Source organism: Spermophilus citellus (assembly GCF_964194105.1).
Source record: "Spermophilus citellus genome assembly, chromosome: 4".
NCBI lineage: Eukaryota > Metazoa > Chordata > Mammalia > Rodentia > Sciuridae > Spermophilus > Spermophilus citellus.
The window spans coordinates 226,807,839-226,830,698 of record NC_138185.1 but is presented as its reverse complement, the minus strand read 5'-3'; the positions used below and the strand labels follow the sequence as shown (position 1 = coordinate 226,830,698).

At 62.9% G+C, this 22,860-nt stretch overlaps 1 protein-coding gene across 2 annotated transcripts; it reads left to right on the top strand.

Annotated features, from left to right (window-relative positions):
- Positions 1-276: 276 nt before the first annotated feature.
- AKT1 (AKT serine/threonine kinase 1) lies at positions 277-21,370 on the top strand. 2 transcript variants are annotated; one of them, XM_081291005.1, is made up of 14 exons: positions 281-542; positions 2,893-3,033; positions 13,756-13,884; positions 15,972-16,083; positions 16,432-16,579; positions 16,875-17,006; positions 17,082-17,147; positions 17,797-17,865; positions 18,099-18,224; positions 18,292-18,420; positions 18,527-18,741; positions 19,004-19,091; positions 20,150-20,252; positions 20,480-21,370. In XM_081291005.1, exons 2-14 carry the CDS (start codon positions 2,988-2,990, stop codon positions 20,557-20,559), a joined length of 1,443 nt encoding a protein of 480 aa, XP_081147131.1. In that variant the 5' UTR covers positions 281-542; positions 2,893-2,987; the 3' UTR covers positions 20,560-21,370. The 2 variants fall into 2 exon arrangements, with proteins under 2 accessions (XP_081147132.1, XP_081147131.1); XM_081291006.1 differs by lacking the exon at positions 19,004-19,091 and having other exon boundaries at positions 277-542.
- The last annotated feature ends 1,490 nt before the right edge of the window (positions 21,371-22,860 follow it).

Here is a 22,860-nt window from a genome sequence, read left to right as displayed (position 1 = left end):
GAGCCGGGTTACTTTATAAACGAGGAAACGGAGGCCCAAAAGGATGTGGCCCCGGGACAGGCCGATGGCGGCCGGCCCACTCCCGCGGCGGGCCTCCGTTACTGCCCAGCCTTGGCCGCAGGCCACCCGAGGGCCGCGCCCGTCCGCCCGCCGCACTCGCCGGGCGCGCTCCGCCCTGGCCGACGGCCGCGCGCTGGGGGCGCCCGGGGCGGCGGAGGCGGATGTGGGCGGCGGCTCGAGCGCGGGGCGGGCGCGGGGCGGGGAGAGGGCGGGCCGGCGGCGGCGGCGGCGGCGGTGGCTCAGGACCGAGGCGGCGGGCGGCCGGCCCAGCGCAGCCAGCGCGCCCGGAGAACGGGAGCAGGCGGCCGCGAGCGAGCAGCGCGCACCGGCGGCACCGCGGCGCCTCGCGAGGCCCGGCCAGCAGCGCCCGCCCCGCCGCGGCCCCAGCCGGCCCCGCCCAGCGCCGGCCCGCGGGATGCGGAGCGCCGGGCGCCGGAGGCCGCGGCCCGGCTAGGCCCCGCTCGCCCGCACGCGGCGGCCCGGTGAGTGCCCGCGCCGCGCCCGATCTGCCCCGTGGCGGGGCCGCTTTGTTCACGGCAGGGCCGCGGCGCGGGCGGGCCGCGGCGGCCGAGCAGGAAGTGGCCGAGCGGCGGCCTGGGCGTGGGGCGCGAGGCGCGGGGCGCAGGCCGGCCGCGCTGGAGGCCCGCGCGGGGCGCGGGGTGCCGTCCACCCGCCAGGCCGCCCCTTGACCTTGGCAGCCGCGCCGCCGCGAGGGGCCCGCGCCGGGAGAGGCGCGCTTCGGGGCGCGGGGGCCCGGGAGGCGGCGGCAGAAAGGGTGGTTGGGGGCCGGGAGAAGGCTCGGCCCCGGGCGGCCTGCAAGCCTGGGGAGGACCTGGGAGGGAGACCTCGTTCCCCGTGGACAAAAAGTTGTCTGTGGGGGAGGGTGCCCAGGTTAGCCCACAAAGGACTGCTGGCCCTCTGGGCCCGGAACTGCTTCCTGCCCTGGGTGGGTTCTGGAGGCCTGGAACCACTGGGGCTTGCCCCAAGGATTTGGGATCCTGGGCCAGCTGGTGGACATGTCCCGCGGGACTGATTCCTGATTTGGGCCATGGTAAGCTGGTGGACTAAGGCCTGTGCTCTGTGGCCAGATCCCCACCCCCTGTCCATTCCTGGGCCCCATGGCCTGGTTGCAGAGGGCCAGTCTTGCCTGCAGAGCCCCTCACCCAAGTGAAGGGCGGGGCATGTTGATGGGGCCCCAGCCTAACATGCCACTCACAGACCTGTCCTGGGAGGGAGCTCTTCAGAGCCTTGTGTTTCTATAAATGCTGTGACTTCAGTAATAATAGCAACAATATGCCCTCATGGTGAGGCGCGTGCCACAGAGCCCAGAGGCAGGGTCCCTGCGGAGGCCATGCCTCTGATTTGGTGTGGACACTGCTGTGTGCATGGATATATTTTTACATACATCTCTGGACAGCTGTCTGACTGTCAGTAGCAGGCCTCAGGCCTGGCGCGTGGGGTGGGGGACATCAGAGTTTTCCAGTCCAGCTCTGCCTGCAGGCCACGCCCAGAGATCCCCCTGTGGGCCCTTGCTGGGCCTAGCCCTCTAGTCGTGCTTCCTGACACTCCCGCAGGACCTGCTGAGCACCTGGAGTTCCTCAGAGTTCCTCAGGGCCGGGCGTGGTCTTCCCTGTTGGGACATTTGACACAGGCAGCAGGACCTTCCTGCTGTGTCAAGTTAGTTTAAGACAATTAAGGCAAAGTGACTCTCAGGGGGTGCCTATCCTGTACCTCAGGAGGCCAGAGAGGTGGCCTGTGGCAGTGTCTGGGCTGCTGTGTTGGGATCCATCGCACAGTGGTCCTCAGGGGCCTCTCCTGAGCCTGTCTTTAGAGTGTCCTCCTGGAAGGCTGCTGGCAGGAAGAGTGTCCGAGTACTCTTTTCCAGGATGCCCAGAGTTGGTGACGTGGGAACGGGGCTTTGAGGGATGCCTAGGAGTTCTTCCAGCTTGGGAGCTGTGGAGAGGGCCCTGTGGGATCAATGGGCAAAGTGTACTTTGGTGATGGCTGGCTGGTAGGCCACTGCAGGGCAGGGGCTTGTTCAGTGCCCCTCCTCCCCGTCCCTGGCCTCCTGAATGCTGTAATTATGGGTCTGAAACCACCCTGCTCTGGGTGCTCCTTACTAACAGGACCATCTGAACATCTCTTTGTCCCTAAGCCCCAGTGCGGGGCCTGGCAAAACCAGAGATGCCTGGTACATGTTGGCTGAATGAATGAACCAGATTCAGAGCGGCAGGGGCTCTGTGGTTTAGGAGGGGCCTGGGGAGGTTTTCAGTCTCACCCTGGAGGGCTCAGCCGCTGCTCTCCTGGCCCTGCCTTCTTGTTTGAATTTCTGCTTTCCCAGTGGTGGGAGCAGGAGGGAGGAGCCCCGGGGCCCTGCCCTGGGGATCTCAACCTGTGACTGGAAATGACCTGGACAGGGAGAGCAGAGAGGGTCACCGTCATCAGGATTGGTGAAAGGGTCAGAGGGCTGCCTGGAGGAGGTGTTCTCTCAGCTGGTGCAGCAGGTGGAGGAGGCTGGGATACCCCAGAGGGCTTTCTGGGGTGGAAGTGGTTTGCACCTAGACCTGGGAGGTGAGCGTGGCAGCTGCTCTGAGCACATGGGTTTGGGGAGCAGTGTCCAGTGGCGTGGGCTTCTGCCTGGCCTGGTGCTGTGGGGGGTAGGCAGGCTGGCAGAGGAGGGTGGGTGAGGATGGGGGCTGGGAGCCGGGAGGGGCCACAGGGAAGGCAGACCCTGGCTGAGATGGCGAGGAGCGTGGCCCCGGGGCTCTCTGAGAGCTTGGGGGGGCGCCCCCAGCAGACGGCCCTCACACACTCTCTGTTTGCTTCTTCCAGAGGCTGCAGCTAGGCCGCCAGAGCCCAGAGGGAGCCTGCTGGAGGAGCGTGTCTGCACCCTTGGGCCGCCCCGGCCAGCAGGGGCCACGGACACCATGAACGACGTGGCCATCGTGAAAGAGGGGTGGCTACACAAACGAGGTCAGTGCCTGCCCTCAGGCTGGCCCTGGGGGGCAGGGCCAGGGAGTGAGCCCTGGTCCACCTGGGGTCCTGGAGCCAGTGGGGCCGCCGGCCTATGGGCTTCCTTCAGGTGTGGGTGCTTGTGCCAGGCCAGCTGGGAGGAGGGGCCGCTTTCCTGAGGCTCCTGGACCCAGCACCCCGCCACAGTGTGGAGGTCAAGCCTTGTGGGCCTCCCGAGTGGGAGGGGAGGCCCTGTGCAGGGCCTGCTGTTCGGGCCCCTGCCTGGCAGGGCCTGGTGGGCGGGGCACGCCAGGCCGCTCCAGCCTTCCTCCTGGCTTTCCTGGAAGGCGGCGAGGACCCAGCAGTTCCAGGCCTGGCACGCTGGCAGCCTGAGGCACTGCCCAAGGGCTCCTGAGGGCAGGGCAGGGCAGGCTGCTGGGCTTGGCCTGTTGCCCACCTGAGGCCTGGACTCCGGGGAGGGGGTTCTGCTCCACCCAGGGCCCTGGCCGACTGGGGCCTGTTTGTGTTGGAGCTGCAGAGCTGGCTGCCCCCCGCCTTCCCACTCCTGCGGCCCCGCAGCCCAGGGGAAGTGCGCTGCCCAAGGGGCCCAGCGAGGAGCAGGGGAACAGGATCTGAGTGCAGCCCTCGCCTTCCCGCTGTTCTCCCCTCTGTCCTGCTAGAGGTGGGCTTCACAGCCAGGGGTCCTGGGCCAGCCACTCCCTATTGTACCAGGGCGGGCATTAGCCTGCCCCCTTCTGACTTCCTCTTCCTGCAAACCTGCTCCCCGGGAAGTTCTGGCGATCCGTGCCAGCAGGTCACCACTCCTCGCACTCCACCTCCAGCAGATGAACCCCGTGTCTTGAGGGGAGGAGGCAGCCCCAGGCCCCCCAGACAGGGAGTCATGGTGGAAGTGGGTATCATGAGGCAGGGTTCTGGGGGACATACGGGAGCTTCCCAGCAGGGCAGGTCTGGGAGCTACTGGAGGAGGCTGCAGGGTGGCTGGGAGGTGCCAGGGCCCAGGGCTTGAGGTGGGGATTGAGGGTGTGGTCAGCTGTGTGCTGGAGCTCGGTTGGTCAGTGTTGCTGGGCCTGGGTCCATGGAGCCATTGCCTACTCTCCCAGGCCCTTCAGCCACATCTTACCCTTTGCCTCATCTCATAGCCCTGACCCCTGACCCTTTTCTGTGCCCCAAACAGTCTGCTTTCTTGGTGAATGCTTGTTGAGTGACTGTTAGATTTAGGGCCAACCCAGGAGGTGCCTGGCCCCAGTCACACAGGGCCTGTGGCAGCCAGCCAGACTTGGGTAGGAGCACTTCTGAGGCCTGGGCTCCTGGTGACCAGGTTGCCACTCTGGTTGTACCTTCGGAAGGGGCCTGGGAGGGGGGGGCAAGCGGGCCCCAGGGGGCATCCGAGAGACCCCATGGGGCTGCTCTGTGCACCTCCAGCACCTCGGGCCTTGGCTTCCCCATTTACACAGTGGGAATGGGTGGGGTAGAGACCTGGTGCAGGGTGCTCGTGGTCTGTGGGGGTCCCCCTGCTTGTGACGCCCTGTCCTGGTGGGATGGAGGGGGGCCCTTTAAGTGGGGGTTGCCATCCAGGCAGTCTCAGCAGCCTCCAGGCCCTGCTGCCTGGTGCCAGCCACACCAGGGGAGAGGGTCCTGTCCCCAGCCCCACTCGTCTTCCTCTAGCCCCAGCCCAGGGGCATGGGCTCTAGCAGGGTAGCCGGGCATGGGAGGTGGACTGCACACCTTCCTGCATGGTCCCTCTGAGTTCTGCTCTGGCCCAGGGCCCTTGCTTGGACTGCCCTGCTTTCTGAATGCCCTGGACCTCCTAGTGGGAGGAGTGGGCAACACAGGTGTCCTCCAGGCCCTCCAGCCCTCTGATGCCCTGTCCACTTGTCTTTGCCACCTGGGAGTGACCTGTCCAGGGTGGGCCTGGGTCTGCCTCTCTGCTGGCTCCCGTGCATCGGGGACCTGGAATACACTGGTTCTCAGCCCAAGTCCCCAGGCACAGCCCACCATGGCCACCTGGGCTGGCCCCATGTGGGTGACCGTGCCTTCTGGGGCCGTGTAAGTGTGGGGATGAGAGTGGATGTGTGTCCTACCACAAATGAGGGGCCAGACGGCCATGTCTGCAGACCAGGCCCAGGCTCTTTCTCTTGCCACTGAGGTGGTGGGCACCCATCTCTGGGGAGTGGCCCCAGGCTGCGTTCAGAACATGCCTGCCGGAATCACCCACACCAGAGCCAGAGCTGCTGACAGACTTGCAGCTGGCCAGGCACCCCTGGGCCTCCACGTCCCCATGTGTCTAACAGGGAGCCATCCCGGGATCATGGACGCAAGCTGCTGAGGGCCAGAGCTCGTGGGGAGGTGGCCCAACCAGGCAGCCCCAGGTGGGTTGTGGAGGAAGCTGCAGTACCACCCGGTGGGTGGCCAGGCCAGATCAGTGCTGCCCGCTTCCCGTTTCCAGAGGTCTGCCTCAGGTGAGCTCCTGGGAGCAGGCATTCAGGAGCCACCCTGGGGCAGGTTGCAGGTGGCTGGGCTTGGCCCAGGGCACCCAGTTTTTGGCCTCCAAGTGGAGAGCTCTGTGCTGTGCAACAGGCCGGCTGCGCCACTGCTTTTGGAGTGTGGTCCCCTCAAAGCCTGGGCCACCTTTGTCTCCTTGCCCCAGTGCTGACAGTTCCCGCTCCACCCTGCCCTGTGGACAGCCGCTCTGGTCAAGCCTCCAGCCCAGGACCTCACTGTCGTCCTCCTGGCCATGCTTGTCTTCAGTGTCCCTGACTCACGGCAGGTGGCCGGATGAGGAGAGGGAGGGGAGGGTGGCCAGGAGGCTGGGTCAGGATGAACTCTGGAAGTAGAAGTGTGTGCTGACCAGTGGGCACCTCCCAGTCTCCCAGGGGCCAGCAGGGCCCAGCAGAGGAAGCAGCCTGAGGCCATGGGGTGGAGGTGGAGGGAGCCAGCCTGCCCCGTCTCCCAGATGTGGTCGCCTGAGTGGGTCTTCAAGGTGTGTATGCCTGGGTGTGTGTAGGAGGCCTGTTGGGACCTCATTTGGACTTTCTGGGTTTTCCTCTTGTATGTGTGGTCCTGAGCTTGAGCCCAGCAGTGCTTTACTTACCACTAAGCTACGTTCGCAACCCTTTTTTTTTTTTTTTGAGAGAGAGAATTTTTTTTTAATATTTGTTTTTTAGTTTTCAGCAGACACAACATCTTTGTTTGTATGTGATGCTGAGGATCGAACCTGGGCCACATGCATGCCAGGCGAGCGCGCTACCGCTTGAGCCACATCCCCAGCCCCTCGCAACCCATTTTAATTTTTGTTTTGAGACAGGGTCTTGCTGCTAAGTTGCCCAGGCTGGCCTGGGACTTGCCATCCTCCTGCCTCAGCCTCCTGCGTAGCTGGATTGCAGGCATGTGCCTGGCCTCAGTTTAACTTAACGCCTGGAAGCTAGGCCTCTGCCCGGGGCCAGGCTGCCCCATCCTGGCATGGACCTTCCCCCTGACCCAGACCCCTTCAGGCATAGTGGGGATACTGAGGCCTGGCTCTGGCCCCGAGGGCCTCCTGGGTATTGTCTCCCTCCTACGAACTCTGGTTCAGTCTTGAGGTCCTGGCACAGGCTGTCCCTGTGGGGGGCTCTGGGGTGCAGAGTGGTCCACTTCAGTGACACAGACTCCCGTGCATGCCCAGCTATGGCCCTGGCCATGCTGTCAGCTAGTTCCAGGGTCCTTGTGTGGGCGGGGGTCTGCACCCTGAGGATATAGCCCAGCTCCCTTTCTCCTGGGAGGCCGCAGCTTTGCTGAGCGGACATGAGTGGAAGGTAGTCTGTGGGGCCGGGTGACCCGTGTCAGCGTGCACAGCAAGGGTTGCAGGTCAACTGCTTGAGTGCAAAGGTGGGAGTTGCTCTGCAGAACCACTGAGGGAAGCCCCCCGGGGGCCCCTGAACCTGTGAGCAGTTCTGCCAGCCTCCCTGGGCCTCCGTTTCCCTGGGGTCAGGTGTGGGTTGGCCATAGGTGCTCCCCGGGGGCCCTGCTATGCCCTTGGCCTGACCAGTGAGCACCAAGTGTCCCTCTTAAGGAGGACATGTGCTGGCCATGGGGACAGCCTGGAAGAGATGTGTAGGTGTGCAGGGAGAGGGCGGGCAACGTGTGCCAGCCTTTGAGCCCAGGGGACGGGCCTGGTGACATGGTGCTTGGCCGATGGCGGCAGCCTTGGCTTGGCTGGTACGGGGCCGTTTCCTGCTTGGTGAATGTGTTGCGCTCACCCTTCAACACAAACAACAAAAGAGGAAGCTGGGCAGCCTCATGCTGGGGGCGTGGGGTCACTCACCAATGGCCCAGCCTGGCCCTGGGGCCGATGAGCCTGGTGGCTCTGAGTGGGGAGTGCTCTTGCTTCTGCTGCCTGGTTGCCTGCCCTCTTTGGGCATGGGTGTCCTGTAGGGGGCCAGACTCTATGGTGGGGGTCACAGGGAAGGATGGTGTGAGTAGGAGCAGGGCCCTAGGGCCACCTCCTGACCTGCTCTGCTGTCCACCCTGTAGGGCGGCATGGAGAGCACTGGCAGGAGGGACACTAGGCCTGCACAGGGGCAGAAGTGTGGTGGGACAGCCCCCAGGTGACTGGCCACCCCCTCTCATCAAGGCCTCAGTGGAGGCTCTTAGAAACGCCGCAGGGAAGGGCTTGGCAGGGCACTCACCCCTCCCGGGAACCCCAGGCGAGGCCCAGGGCCAGTGCCCAGCTTTGGGCCCTCCTGCAACAGGAGTAGGACTGCTGCCCGCTGCCCAGGACTGCCCCACAGCCATAAGGCCACTGCTGTGCCCGCTTGGCACACCCCACCCAGAGGCTCCCCCAGCCCAGAGCTGGCCCCAGGCCCCGGCCAGGATGACCCTGCCTGCTGGAGCACTTGTCCCCACTCAGGCTTGTGTGGCCCCTCTGTCTCCCTGCCTTGGGGAACTTTAACCCTGGGAAGTAATAATAAGTCTGTATCTTAGAGACCTTGTCATTGAGGGGGGTGGGGCTTAGGGGTGACCTGCTGGCGAAGAGCTCTAGGGTCACGTCCCCTCCCCTTGCCTCCCCTGCAGGCTCAGCCCCTGCCCAGGCCTCCCATAGCTTTGTCAGGGTTGGGAGTGGTGGCTCCCAGGCTTCCTCTCCACTCCTCCTCCTGAGCTCCCTGTCCCCCACAGGGTGGCTCTGCTTGCTCACCCCCTCCTGGCTCCTTGTCCTCTGTCCTACTGGGAACCTCATTACCTCTCTTGCTTGGGCCCATCTGGGCTACATGCGGGGCCTGCAGGCCCTGGACCGGAGCCCCTGGGCCTGGTGCTGTGTGGGGGTCCAGGCCGGGACTAGCTGGGGCAGGAGCCCTCTCCTGGAGCAGGACAGGAGCAGCCCTCTGTCCTCCCCGCCCCTCCAGAGCATATTCCTTCACGGGCCCCTTCGTGTGGGCTGATTGAACTGCCCCTGCTGTGCCACCCTTAGGTGGGGAGGCAGGTAGAATGGGTGGCAGGAGGCCCCAGCGTGTGGGTTCTGACACAGACTGCAGGCGGGGATGGCTTGGCCAGAGCAGAGTGGGTGGCACCTGGTCAGTGGGCTGCAGCTGAGTAAGTAGGGTGGCCAGAGACAGGCAGGTGTTGGGCTGCCAGGTGGGAGTGACCTGAAGCCAGGTGGTGGGCATGGGGCAGGGCTGCCTGCTGAGTGCAGAGGCCGTGGACACTGCTGAGTGGGATGATCTGGGGGACAAGAACCAGCTGTGTCCTATAGGGGTCCAATATGGCCCCTTTCTGCCAAGGGGTGGGTGTTGTGCAGTGTCCTGGAGGATGTGGGGTCTGGGAGAAGGGCTGGGTGGGTGGGACCTGGTGTGCATTCTGCTGCAGCTCAGCAGGAGGTTTGGGGGCCGCAGTTTGGGGGATGGGGGCCTGGAGGACAGGCCCAGCAGTGCTGCCCTGGAGTGGCCGGAGGAGCTGAGGGGCCCCGTGCTTCAGCCATACCTTGGCAAGAGTGGGTTTGATGGTGCCAGGCCCGCCCTCCCCTCTCCCACCTGTGTGTGCATTGTTGCCAGCCTTCGTGAAGACCAGAGACCTGTGAGGAAGGAGCTCAGGGTGTGTCCCAGCAGGACCTGGGGCTTTGGTCATATCTGCCTTTTTTTTTTTTTTTTTTTTGGTACTAGGGTTTGAACCCAGAGGCACTTAACCACTGAGCCCCATCCCCAGCTCTTGTTTTATATTTTATTTGGAGACGGGGGCCTCCCTGAGTTGTTTGGGGCCTTGCTAAGTTGCTGGCGCTGGCTTTGAACACGTGATCTTCCTGCCTCAGCCTTCTGAGATGCTGGGATTGCAGGCGTGCACCACTGCACCTGGCTCATGTCTGTGACATTGAGGGTCCCTCTGAGTCTTGGTTTCCGTAGAGAGCTAGTGGACACAATGACCCCTGCCACCCAGCTGGGCTTTCTGGGAGAGTGGGGCAGGATCTCCGGCTGGAGAAAGGTGCAGCCAGGATCTGTGTAGCATCAGCCTCTGCTGGGCAGGGGCTGGACACCTCTTTGACCAAGGATGCTTGTGCCCCATCCCTATTCAGACCCCAAGTGCCGTCTTTAGAAGGGCTCATCCAGGGGGCAGCTCGTGTGCCCTTGGCTGGGCCATACCAGGCCGAGTCTGTGGCCTTGATCACGTGGCCTCTTCCCTTCCTTCTCTGGCTTGTGGTCACAGGGTCCACCTGCCTGTGGACCCTGCTGGGATAAGGAACAGTGGGACTCTGACCCAGGCAGGGGCCTGGTACATTGGGCTTTGGAGATGACCCGTGCTGCCCACTGCCCACCTAGCAGGCAGCGAGGGCTGGACACATAGCCCGTGGGCTGCTGTCAGCAGGGCCGTCTGCTCAGTGTGCTGGAGAAGGTAAATGGGCGCCCGGCAGCTGTCGGTGGGCGATGGATGTGTCTGCGGCAGGGGACCGTGCGGTCCCGCTGTCAGCTGGTGCCTGCTCCCCAGGCCTGCTGGGGCTCACTTTGCTGTGGAGAAACAGCTCGGTGCCGCCTGGCCCCCTGCCAGCTGCCGCCTGTCATTGCCGCTGTGGCAAAGTGTTTATCCAGCAGTTTCCCGAGAACTGGGGACTTTCAGAGGATGTTCATGGAGCTCAGGACCTGGCGGCCTGGTGGCGTGGCTTGGAGGGTCGAGAGTCACAGCAACTCAGGAGGGCCCAGGTGGGGCCTGGGCTGTGGGTGCCCCAGGACCCGTGGCCCAGCGTGGAGAGGGCAGGCCTTGGCCTGTCTTCTTCCCAAGCACTGGCCTTGTGGCCCTGATGGTAGTACTTGGGTTGTGGGAGGTTGGGTGAGGAGACTTCCTGGAGAGGCTGGCCTGCCAGAACCTCAGCCTTCAGCACAGGAGGGGCTGACCCTCAGGGATACTGAGGGACCTAGGGGCTGCAAGAGGATGGGGAACACTGCCTGCCCTGTATCCAGCTCCTTGTGCCTGGATCCCCAAGTTGTACACGGGCCATGGCGGGTATGGACTTCTGCTGGCTATGTGTATTCTTTCCCTGGGCCTGACAGGACCTGGTCTTGGGGGTGGGCACAGCAGGGGTCCCCTCCCCTCCTTGGCTCTTCTGCCTCCAGGGAAGGTTCTAGGGAATCCTGGAGGCTGGTTGAGGTCTTGCCTCTGCCCTGCCCAGGAGTCCTGGCATTGGAGCGGGGATGGGCATGGGCCACCATGTCCTCACAGCAGGCATAGGGTCCTGACTGACTGCCCACGGGAAGTGGAACTGCTGCAGTGCCGGGCTGAGGCCCAGGCTGCGCTGCACCCGGCATGGACTGTGGGTCCCAGCTGAGCTCCGGGGTGTTGTTGGGGGTGCCCTGGGGCCTGGGGGTTTGCTGTGATTTGCCGTCCACCAAGTGGAGAGCAGGAGAAGGCCCTGGTTGTGCAGAGCAGTAGGGACCCTGTCTAGGGGTGACAGCCTGAGGGGCAGTCTTGGCCTTGCAGCTTATCACTGCCTTACATCTGTCTGGAACATGGGCTCGCTGGGGGACCTTGTCCTTCTGCTGCCCTGTGGGCTGTTCAGGGAGAGGAGGACACTGGCTGGCACAGTCCCTCCAGGCTGGACTCCCACCCAAGTGCAAGACATTCAGCAGCTGTGATGGGGTATGGAGCTTGGCAGCCAGGGTGAGTGCCCGTACCTCTGGTGACACTAAAGAAGAAGAGTGGCCCCTTTGAGTCAGTCTCTTCCTGTTGGTGTGTGGAGCTTGGTGAGACTGGTGGAGTGAGGCCTGGATCTGGCACTAGAGACCCAGGGGTGGGCAAGTGCTACTCCACAGGCATCCTGTGACCACAAGGGCAGCCATGTCCTCCACCTGTCCATCTTGTGTCACTCAGCCCTGAAGTGAGTGCTGTTGTCTGAGCTGGCTGCTGGCCTAGCCTTCTGTCTGGGCTGAACACATTAACATGCAGGCCATGGCCCATGCTGCAGCTGGCTTGGTGGACACCATGAGTGACGGCCCAGCTGGACATGAGGTGGGGTGAAGAAAGAGAAGTGTGTGTCCTGGAGCCTTGGCCCCAGGGCCCTGCTCCCCTCTGGAGGGTTTTCCTGTGTGTCAGGCTGCTGCATGCAAAGGCCTGCTCAGGTCCTCTCCTTGTCCCTCTGCGCACCTGGGTCTCCTGGGCCCAGGGCCTTGAAAGCTGGGAATGGGAGGATACTGAGTCCCTCCTGAGATCTCTGGGGGGCTGGGCACCCCCAGATCTGGCTCCTAGAACCTCCTGTCCTAGGGTGCTCAGGGGCCATGGGGGGCTGGGAGCCAGGCGGGCGCACTGAGTGCCGGGTGGTGCTGGGGGCCGTGCGGGGCACACGGGGGGCTGTGGTGGTGGGATCAAGATGGATTTCCGGGGCGAGCGGGTGCGGTGCTCATCAGCCTCTCTGCTCAGTTAGCGTCCTGGGGAGCGGCAGCTGGCGAGATGGGAGGCACTCCATCAGGGGCCGACAGCTCCAGACTGGCGCTGGCGGGTGGGCACACGTGGGGGGTAAGAGGGGCAGGATGGGGTGGGCGTGCAGCCCCCCAGCCGGCTCTGCCTGATCTCTGGAGTCTCTGCTGCCTGCTGTACCTCCCAGGCCCTGAGGCCACAGGGAGGGTCTCCTGGAGGAGCTGCAGGTGGGGTGCGCTGACCTAGGCAGAGTTGGCCCGGGGTTTGTGCTGGGGGAGGCCAGTTGCTGGGGTTTCAGACCCCATTCTCCAGCGTTGGCATTGGCTATTAGGCAAGGCCCCAAGTGGCCATGGGATCCAGGGCCAGAGGTGTTGGAGCTGGGTTGGCAGTTGCCCTGCGGCCACATGAGCTGTAGGCCAGCAAAAGGCGGGTGACATCTTTCCTTCCTTTGGAGGTACCTTCCCACACGTGAGCTCTGCACAGCATCTCGGAGAGCTCCTCCCTGCCCCTTCCTAAGTGCTGAGGGCAGGTTCTTGGGCTGGGGGTGTGGCCTGAGAGTGGGCTCTGGCCACCCCGGGGCTGGCCGGGGGCCACTCCCATGACAGGCACTCCCACTTCAGGCCATGCAGAATGAGGCCAGGCCTCTGCATTGCTTGTGGAGCATCTGGCTGCAGTGTCTGGGTAGTGGGAGCCACAGGGAGGGGGAGCCCAGGGGGTGCACTGTACCCAGAGTTCCTTCGGCCTGCACCTGGCAGGTGGGTGGCCTCGAGGGGGTACAGGCTTCTATGCAGGAAGGAAATGGCTTTCAGAGGGTCCCAACCCACAGCACTAGGAGGACAGTGCACCCACCTGGAACACCAGGATGCAGTGTGGCCTTGGATAGAGAAGGCAGGCTGGTCAGGACCCTCAGGGCTGTGGGGAGAGGAGCAGCACCTTTGCCTGGCCCTCTATGACCCATACACCCCAGGAGACGATCTCCATGGGCTGGAGCCTGGTCCCCTGGGTGCCTGGCCATAGCAAGTGTACCGTGCATTGGGGGCGTAAGCACCTAGGCCTCACCCTGCTGGACCCAGTGGTAGATGGCCTGGTGACAGAGCCATTGCTTGTCCCCCACGTCCCTCCAGGTGCCCTCGTCCAGAGCTCAGTGTGGCAGGAGGACCCTGCCCCATGGGCCGGCTCCTCTGCCCTCTGCCCAGTGTCCCTGCAGATGAAGAAGTCGCCTCATTAGTGAGCTCCCCGTTGCTCTTCAGACTCCTTGCTCGGCAAAATGTAAATGAAACATTTTTTCCGGGTGTCAGTATGAAAAATGACAGTCACTGTGAGCTCACAGAGGACATCTGCTCTGGTTCCTACGTGTGAACGCCTGCTTACGGCTGATGTTGCAAAACTTGAGGGGGATGTTCCCGTGCACCTGGTTGACCCAGGGCAGTCCCAGCCTGGGTCCTGATGCCCACGGTATCCAGCTCTGGGTGCCTCCTGGGTCTGGTCCATGCCCCCACTCGGCAGCTCTGCCCCTCTGGCTGACTCCGGCACAGAGATCAACTTCTGCCAGGAGTGTGGTGCTGGTCCTCTCCCCTCCAGACACCAGGTTCTGGCTGTGGTAGGCAGCCACACATGCCATTGTCACCTGTGGCTGCCATCTGCCAGACCCTGCGTGCCCTCTGGCCCCTCCCCATTTCCCCATCAGTGCTACTCCCTGAGTCTGGGTGCCCTGGGCCTGAAACGCCAGCAAGCCTGCCTCCCTGGACCCAGCACTGTCACAAGCAGCTCACCCCAGCCTGCTGCCCATGCACATGTCCTGTGGGGTGGGGCCAGGAGGGGGTTGACATAGACCCTCACAGCCCTGTCCCACAGGGGAGTACATCAAGACTTGGCGGCCACGATACTTCCTCCTCAAGAATGACGGAACCTTCATCGGCTACAAGGAGCGGCCCCAGGATGTTGACCAGAGGGAGTCCCCCCTCAATAACTTCTCTGTGGCACGTAAGTGTCCCCCTGGCCACCTTGGGTTGGAATGAGGTGGCTGAGCAGGGCTAGAGCTTTCTGTGCCCACCAAACTCCCTGCCAAGGCCCTCTTTTGGCCTGTGTCATCCCTGGGAACAGGCCTAGCAGAGCTGGCTCCTGTCACCTTCTGTAGGACTGCTGAGAAGCCAATGCTGACTGGGCCCGGGCCATCCAAACTACTCCCCAGCCCTGGTGCTCTTGCTTGGAAGGACGAGGGGTCTCACCTGTGGACAGAGCCTGGCCTCTGGGGAGACTGGGCCTTCCTCTGGTTGGGGCTTCACAGAGCAGCCAGGGGCACCCACTGGGATACCCCTGGTGGGGAGGGCACAGAGAGAGAGCACCACCTCCCTTACTCCCAGAGCCCTGGCCTGTGGGGCTGTTGGGCCTTCCTAGCTGTGTCCCACCCTCCTGATGGGTGAAGGTGGCATCGCAGGTTCCAGCCCACACGAGCCAGAGTGATTGAGACGCTGGGGCAGGTGTACCTCCCTGTGGCCCAGTCTTCCCAGGGGCTGGCCCAGGGTGCTGGCCAGGCATGCAGGTGTGACTGTGTGGGTGGTGAGGGATCAGCTGTGGGACATCTGGAGCAGTGGGCTCAAGGCAGGTCTCTGGGATCCGTCTCGGGCTGCATCTGGATGTACAGTGCGATGCCCCAGACCTGGGTTCTACCCCTGGTCCCTTGCTCATGTCACCCTTCACACCAGGTGGCTCCGCTCACCCTCCTAGGATCCTGGGTCCTCTAACCCCTCCACCCTGCTTGTCCCCGGGGTTCTGGGGCCTTGGAGGAGGAGATGTACAGGTTGCCATCCCCAGGCTGGATGGGGAAGGACCCCCACCTGCTCCTCACCAGCCCATCCTGTGTGCCTGGCGCTGGGCTGAGGGGGAGGACGTCAGCAGCCCTACCATCAGACGAGGCTCCTCATCAGGGAGCAGAGGCCTTGCCCTATGGGGCTCCTGGTCGAGGGGCCTCCTGTGGGGGCCTTTTCAGGATCGGATTTCTCTGAGCCCTGATTTCCTTTTTCCTGGTTCCTCGAGCTGCTGGCCCTGCAGTGGTGGGGGACACCCATATGGGAAGAGACCCAGGAAGCAGACCCCCCATCCCCTAGTAGGTTCCCCGCAAGCTCTCCCTGGTTCCCCTCTGTGGGGTGTGGAGGAGGCCATATTCCCTGGGTTCCCAAAGCAGGGCCTTGCTGTCGGGAGGCAGCCCTGGCTGAGGGCAGGGAAGAGGAGAGGGGCTCTGGAGGTGGCACACAGAGGGCGGTCCCAGCCTCTGGGGCCTGCTAAGCAGCAGAGCATGGAGTGGGCGGCTGTGCTGTAGCCCCTGTCCAGGAGCTTCTCTGAGGATGGGATCTGGTGTGACGGGACGAGACCCCAGCTCTGGGCACCACCTCCCACTGACAGGCTTTCTGGGAATGAGCAGGAGGCCATGTGCCCAGATGACAGGGCCCAGGCAGGTTTCCCACCGTGCTGATCAGGTCCTTCCCCAAGGCTGGGCCCCAAGCCCCTTCCCGGCCCCCAGGCCTGGCAGGCGGCCCCTTGCTCACTCAGTGGAGCCAGCCAGCCCCTTGCGTTGCCAGGGCCCAGACGATGGAATGCGGGAGGCCCCTGGGCTGGCCCCTCAGCCCCTCCTGCCCACAGAGTCCTGCTGAGACGCCCTCTCTGCTCACAGCACTCATACCCCTCAGGGCCTGGTGTGTCCCCCACAATCCAGCCATGGCAGGTGTGCATGCTCCAGGTGTGTGTGCTGCAGATGAGCATATTCTGCAGATGCTCTAGCTGTGGCTGGGAAAACAGCAAGAGATCCCTGCACCGGGTAGGAAGGGTGGCTGTGGCCCCAATCTCCACGCACCTCCATTGCCCTCCTCAGGGCTCTGGCACTATTTGGGGCTCAGAGACCACAGGAAGCACTGGGGAGGAACGATGGTGTGGGGCTGACCTCACAGCCCCGGACACCCTCTCGGGGTGCCTTGCAGCTCCAGAGTAGAGTGTCCCAGCTGGAATAGGGCCCTAGTCCCTGTGGCAGCACTGTAGGGAGGTCAAGTGCAGACAGATGCTCCCTGCCCACCCAGAATGCCAGCTGATGAAGACAGAGCGGCCCAGGCCCAACACCTTCATCATCCGCTGCCTGCAGTGGACTACGGTCATCGAACGCACCTTCCATGTGGAGACGCCTGAGGAGCGGTATGTGGGGTGAGGGCAAGGGCCTGGCTGCAGAAGGTGGCCTCCAGGGTTGGAGATGGATGCCTGGGTTGGCAGATGGCCCTCCTCAGAGGTCATTTTGCAAACTAGCCTAGGCCTGTAGGGTATGGGTGGGGAAACTGAGGCTGGAAATGAACACAGGGTGGGAGGGGATGCTATCCTGCTGGGGCTGGACCTCAGTGTCCTGGAATGTGTGCAGTCTAGGCCAGGTGGCCCCTCAGGGCTCTGCCTGGGGACAGACAGCTGCCTGAGCTGGAACTGCCAGCTGGCTGTGGGCGATGCATGGTGGAGTCCCTGCTGGTGCCCAGAGTCTCACTTGAGCCCCTGCAGGGAGGAGTGGACAACAGCCATCCAGACCGTGGCTGATGGACTCAAGAGGCAAGAGGAAGAGATGATGGACTTCCGTTCGGGCTCACCCAGTGATAACTCGGGAGCAGAGGAGATGGAGGTGTCCCTGGCCAAGCCCAAGCACCGCGTGGTGAGGCCCAGCCCCTGCCTCTGCTGACAGGAGGCCTTGCTCCCTCCCTGGACACCCCCTTGTGTTGGAAGTGAAGTCAGGACAGTAGCCAGAGGGCCTGGGGTGTTGCCCAGTTCTGCTGTGAGCACTGGCCTCCCACTTGTCCCACAGGTGTGAAGGTGGGGCCCCAATCCACACCTAGCCTGCCAGAGGTGATACAGGCCCTACCACCTTGTACACTGTCCAGCAGATGGTTCTGCCCCCGGGGCTGGTGGTGCTGAGCAGGGTGCTGAGTAGGCTCTGCCCACTGCCACAGACCATGAATGAGTTTGAGTACCTGAAGCTACTGGGCAAGGGCACCTTTGGGAAGGTGATCCTGGTGAAGGAGAAGGCCACAGGCCGCTACTATGCTATGAAGATCCTGAAGAAGGAGGTCATCGTGGCCAAGGTATCGGGTGGGCAGCATATGGGGCAGGGACAGGGTGCAGGGTGGCCTGGGTGCTCACCTGGCCTTGCCTTTCAGGACGAGGTGGCCCACACACTCACTGAGAACCGCGTCCTGCAGAACTCCAGGCACCCCTTCCTCACAGTGAGTGGGCGCCGTCCTGCCTAGGCAGGGAGGGGCAGGGCAGGAAGACACTGGCACGGGGCTGCTGTCCTGTCTTCCAGGCACACCCACGGGCTTCACATGTGGCCAGCGGAAGGTTGGGTGAGAGGGTACCTGGTATGGGCCTGGGCAGTGCTTGCTGGCTCAGTGTTCACGGAAGGCAAAGCAGGTGACCTTGGTCTTCCACCCTGCTAAGGCCCTGGGCCCCAAGCACCCCACACCCTGCCTCTCTGCAGACCTCTGTTGAGGTGCAGGCTGGGTGTACCCCTGCCCTGGGGAGCTGGCCCAGGAGCGGCACATGACCAGGGGCCTGTAATATTTCTGAGGGAGGCTCAGCATTGGTCATTAGTGGGCCTTCCCTTCGGACAAGGCTGCTCTGGGCACAGATGGGAAGGTAGCCCTGGCAGCTGGGAACCTAGGGCCAGAAGCCCCAAGCCAACGCTCAGCTTCTTACCTGATTCTGGTGGCCCCAGAGCCTGGCACACTATCCACTTGAGACCCTAATTTTCCCTTGGACTTGAACCCAGACCCCATATTGCTCGTCTTTAAAACAAGCCCTGTGCCTCTTGGCTGCCTGGGCCCAGCCTGGTGGCCTGTGTCAGGCCCTGGCTCCAGCTGTGCTCCATTTCAGGCCTTGAAGTATTCCTTCCAGACCCACGACCGCCTCTGCTTCGTCATGGAGTACGCCAATGGGGGCGAGGTAGGGCTGGGTGAAGTGCTGGGCAAAGGGTGGGTGGACAGATGGCTTTGCTGCCTGAGGTGCCCAGCTTCACAGTGGGAGAGCTTCATGGGTGGCACTTGTCCCTCTGGGGGCCTCAGACGTCCTGCTCCAGCGGTGTGGTGTTTGGGGGTAGTAGCTGCCTGCTGAGGTGACCCCTCCCCTGCCGGGGTGGGGCGGAGCCTCCTGCGGCCCCTTAGGCTCCCCTCCCGCAGCTCTTCTTCCACCTGTCCCGCGAGCGTGTGTTCTCCGAGGACCGGGCTCGTTTCTACGGCGCAGAGATCGTGTCGGCCCTGGACTACCTGCACTCCGAGAAGAATGTCGTGTACCGCGACCTCAAGGTGCGCCACGGGCTGGCGGGAGCCAGGGGTGGGGCTTGGCGTCAATGACCAGGGCCTCCCTGCACAGCTGGAGAACCTCATGCTGGACAAGGACGGGCACATTAAGATCACGGACTTCGGGCTGTGCAAGGAGGGCATTAAGGACGGCGCCACCATGAAGACCTTCTGTGGGACACCTGAGTACCTGGCCCCTGAGGTGGGTGTCCCCACACGTTATGTGTGTACTATGGCACTGAGCACCCCACCCTCTTGCCCCTCGTCTCCGGTGTCCTGGCACGATGTGACACTGAGCCCCTGTTCAGGTGCTGGAGGACAATGACTATGGCCGGGCCGTGGACTGGTGGGGGCTGGGTGTGGTCATGTACGAGATGCTGTGCGGCCGCCTGCCCTTCTACAACCAGGACCACGAGAAGTTGTTTGAGCTCATACTGATGGAGGAGATCCGCTTCCCTCGCACGCTGGGCCCAGAGGCCAAGTCCCTGCTCTCCGGGCTGCTGAAGAAGGACCCCAAGCAGAGGTAAGGGCGCCAGCCTGGCTACAGCTTTGCTCCTGGCCCCGCCCCAGGTGTGCCTAGGGCCGTGCCCAACAGTGTGGGACAGTGCTCATCTATGGCCTGCGCTCAGCGTCGGGGCGGGGCAGGCCCAGGTTGGGGGCAGCCCTCAACCTGCTGCAGCTCTAACTGCGGGGCTTCCCACAGCTGTTCAGAGGGGCATGCTGGGTCCCACCAGAGGTGCTGCCCGGCTGAGCGTGGCCTGAGCCTCTCGCTTGTCTCCCTGCAGGCTTGGCGGGGGCTCCGAGGACGCCAAGGAGATCATGCAGCACCGCTTCTTTGCCAGCATCGTGTGGCAGGATGTGTATGAGAAGAAGGTGCCAAGCTCCCCATGCACCCAGTCACGACTGGCTCCTCCCCTGCGAGCATGCTCACTTCTGCACATGCGCACAGCCGCCTGGGCGCGTACCCTTCCCTCACGTACAGGGTAGTGCGTGGCTGATTGGCACACTGGCCACTGGGCCTGCCAAGGCCCGGCGACCAGGAGCTTTGTCCATGCCCTCTGTGGCCTGCACTCAGAGGGTCTGACACAGCAGCCGTCCTCCTGGAAGCTGGCCCAGCCCTTCCTCCTCCCCCAGAGGAGCTGCACACACCCTGTGCCTCGCCTGCACTGCATCTGGTGCCAGTACCAGGGCCCCTCCCCAGTGCTGCACGGGTGGGGGCTGGCTGAGGTGGCACCCCCTGCTCGCTACTGGTTCCTCCAGGGTTCGACCTCAGGCCCTGCTGCTGCTAGGAGAGCTATGCCCCCTTGAGTGTGGGGGACAGCACCGGCTCTACCAGCAGTGTGGAGTCCACCAGCAGGCAGAAGGGCTGTACTACATGGGTCCTGTCACTGAGCACACCCTTGCTGAATGCCCATCACAGTTCACATGTGACTGATGGGTTAGGCCCATGCCTCAGTCCTCCCTGCTCTTGCCCAGCTTCCTGACACCTTCTGCCCAGCCCTGACCCAAAACCACACGAGTCCTCTAGGGTAGTTCTGTCCTAAGGTGACTAAGGACAGTGCCTGCCTGTGACCCTGGGGCCACTGGAGGTCCTCTCCCAGCTGTGTTCTTGCCTAGCTGAATGCTGCGTGCTCCCTGGGCAGAAAGAGGCAGGCAGGCTCACCCGGTGCCCTGGCCCAGTCTGCTTTTGACCCTTTCCTTCCCCATTCTTAAGAAAACCTGAGTAAATGATAGCCAGGGAGGGATCAGGACTGTCCCTCCCCTTACTGTTGGGGTTCCCGGGAGCACCCCTCCCAGAGCCGTGCCCTTCTCAGGATGGCAGTGCTGCCTGGGGGAGCTCAGGCGCTGGGAGGGTCCAGCTCCTCCTGAGGTGGGGTTTGCTGGGGAATGGAGGGAGGCCTCTAACCTGTCTTTCCTGTCCCCCACTGCAGCTCAGCCCACCCTTCAAGCCCCAGGTCACATCAGAGACGGATACCAGGTATTTTGATGAGGAGTTCACGGCGCAGATGATCACCATCACACCGCCTGACCAAGGTGAGGGAGAGCCGCTCTCTCCAGGGCAGACTGGGCACTGCCTCTGCCTGGGGCAGCAGTGTCTGGCTTTATTGGCTTCAGATGCTTTAAGATCCAGTTCCTCTTGAAGGCTGGTAGTGACCAGGGTAGGGAATTGGCATTCTGAGGGCCAGGCTCATGGCTTGTGGGTGGGGGCCCTGCTGCATGATGGGTAGCATTAGGTCTGAGCCATCTTTGTGGCCCCGCAGATGACAACATGGAGTGCGTGGACAGCGAGCGCAGGCCACACTTCCCCCAGTTCTCCTACTCGGCCAGCGGCACAGCCTGAGGGCCGCCAGGAGGGCCTTGGCAGCCCTGTGCTGCGAGATGTCCTGGACCCAGGAGCCTCATGTGGACGATCTGTATCTGATGGTCTCATTTTCAGACGCATTGGGGAGGAGCTATGCCAGCCTCCACGGGTGGGAGGATATTCCTGCTGTGGATGGCATCCTGCCTCCCCGCCAGGTCAAAAGGAAAACTCTTCTGCAGTTTTTCTTAATTTATTTCATCCGATTTGTTCTCCAAATATGGCCTTGGCCCTCAGAACATTAAATTCCCTAGGAGAACGTTAAGGACTTCTGCAGCCCCCTGCAATGTGGGCCTGTGGGTCTGGCCACCGCCCTGTCTGCCGCCGTCCCTCTTGGCTAACACCTGCCTTTAAGGACCAGGCCCCTGTCCCGGCCTGGGGGCACCGGGAGCACCTCCATTCCCTCAGGAAGGCACATGGCAGCCCCTAGCCCAAGGACTGTGCCTCTGAGGAGGTCCTTGGAGCTGGCCCCACATGGGGCTGGGGGGTGGGCCTGACAGGGCAGGGGAGCGAGTTTCAGTTGTTGCTGTCTATTCTGCTGTGTGGAGGCACTCGGGGGTTCATCTTAGTGACAGGAAAGCCCCCTCCCCTCAGGTCATGGCCTCCACTCAGATGGTCTCTTAGCACTTGTCCTTCCAGATGCTTTACTCCAGGCCGTGTCCTGGCCCTCCTGCCCCTGGCCAGACGGCACCCGCTGCTGTACCACGCCGTTTTTTACAACAGTCAACTTTAGCATTTTTACTATTATGATACTTTCCCTCCAAACTCTTCAATAAAAATTGCTTTTCAAGTTTGTGGCTGGCTCTGCCGGGGCTGGGTGGGGCTCGTGGCCTAGGGAAGCTGGCACTCCAGGCTCAGCAGGAGCCCTTTCCTCACATCCCAGTGAGTTCAGGGTTGCAAGGATTTGGCTAGAGGCCCAGCGACTGTCCTGAGACTCCCAAGGGAAGATGCTGCTGGGCACCAGCACTGTTCCTGCTCCCCTATACCCAACCCTCTCCCCCAAAGGCTGTCCAGGCTGCCTGCCAGCTCCTGCTGCTGTTTGTCAGGCAGAGCAGCTAGTAAGAGCAGGACTCCCAGGAAGGATGGAGCAGATTGCAGTGATGACCTGGGCCACAGTGCAAGAAGGCTCCAGGAAGCCCCTAGGAGCAGCTTGATAGAGGACAGAGCCAGGAAAGGCTGCAGGGGGAGGGGCACAGCTAGAGCACCAAGAACCAATGGAGTCCAAGCAGCTGGACCGATATGCTGTTGGTGCCACCTGGTGGACACCTGGCAGAACTGCACCCTCAACAAGGCCAGGAGTGGCTCTTAGGGACAGGCAGGGAGGGGCCCACAGGGCCCTGCAGCCTCTGCTTTTTCATGGCTAATGGCCTGGACTCCCTGCAGATGTGCACAAGCAGAGCCCAAGGCTGGTGGGTGTGCAGGGATGGCAGCTGGCCCCTCTGAGAAGGGCTGGCTATCCCACCTTCACTGGGGGTGGGATGGGGGTGACAGTGTGGACCTCTGGTAGCCAAACAGAGCCATGTCTGGAGCAGCCCAAGTTCTCTGGGTGGTCCAGGGTCTGGTTCCACCAGGCTGAGTTTCAAGCCACACCAGTAAGAACTCAGCTACTCTGCGGGAGGACACTGCATCTGGAGGGCCAGGTTGCACATCTGCACATGAGCAGCAACAAAACCAAAGTACAGCAGCCGCGTGCCACCCTCACACTTCGCAAAACCCAACCACGGTGGCTCATGTGATATGGAAAGGGGGCAGCTGCAGCCAGGGCTGCTCCTTCCGCAAGAGCCCCTGGGGACTCTGCTACTCAGAACAGGCCTGTTTTGTGTCCCTGTCACAGGCAGGCAAAGCCCTAAAGGAACAAAGGCAGGGATAGAGCCCACTGAGCCCACCCGACCTTCCTTGCTGTCTGTGGCAGAGGAGTGGGGGAAGCAGTGGTGGGGGGTTGCAAGGAGCTGAACGTTTTGTGAAATTCCTAGAAGGCACAGGTGGCCTCACAAGGGGCAGCGCAGGCCTAGATTGCAAGGCAGATGAGAGGGGCAGGGTTATGTGGCCACACAGGAGGCTGCTGCACATCAGGGTCCAGCCAGGGAGACTCAGATTCTGCCAGGAGGAAGCAGCTGTCCTTGCTGGGTTCCCTGTGCCCAGCACAAGGCAGGCTCAGAGGGACAGGAAGATAACAGGAGTGGCCTTAGCACCTGGAACTTCCACGTGTCAGCAGGTGTGGCTAAAGGCTGTGCCCGCCCTGGTGACAGGATGTGCTGGACATGCTGGGTGTGCTAAGGGCTG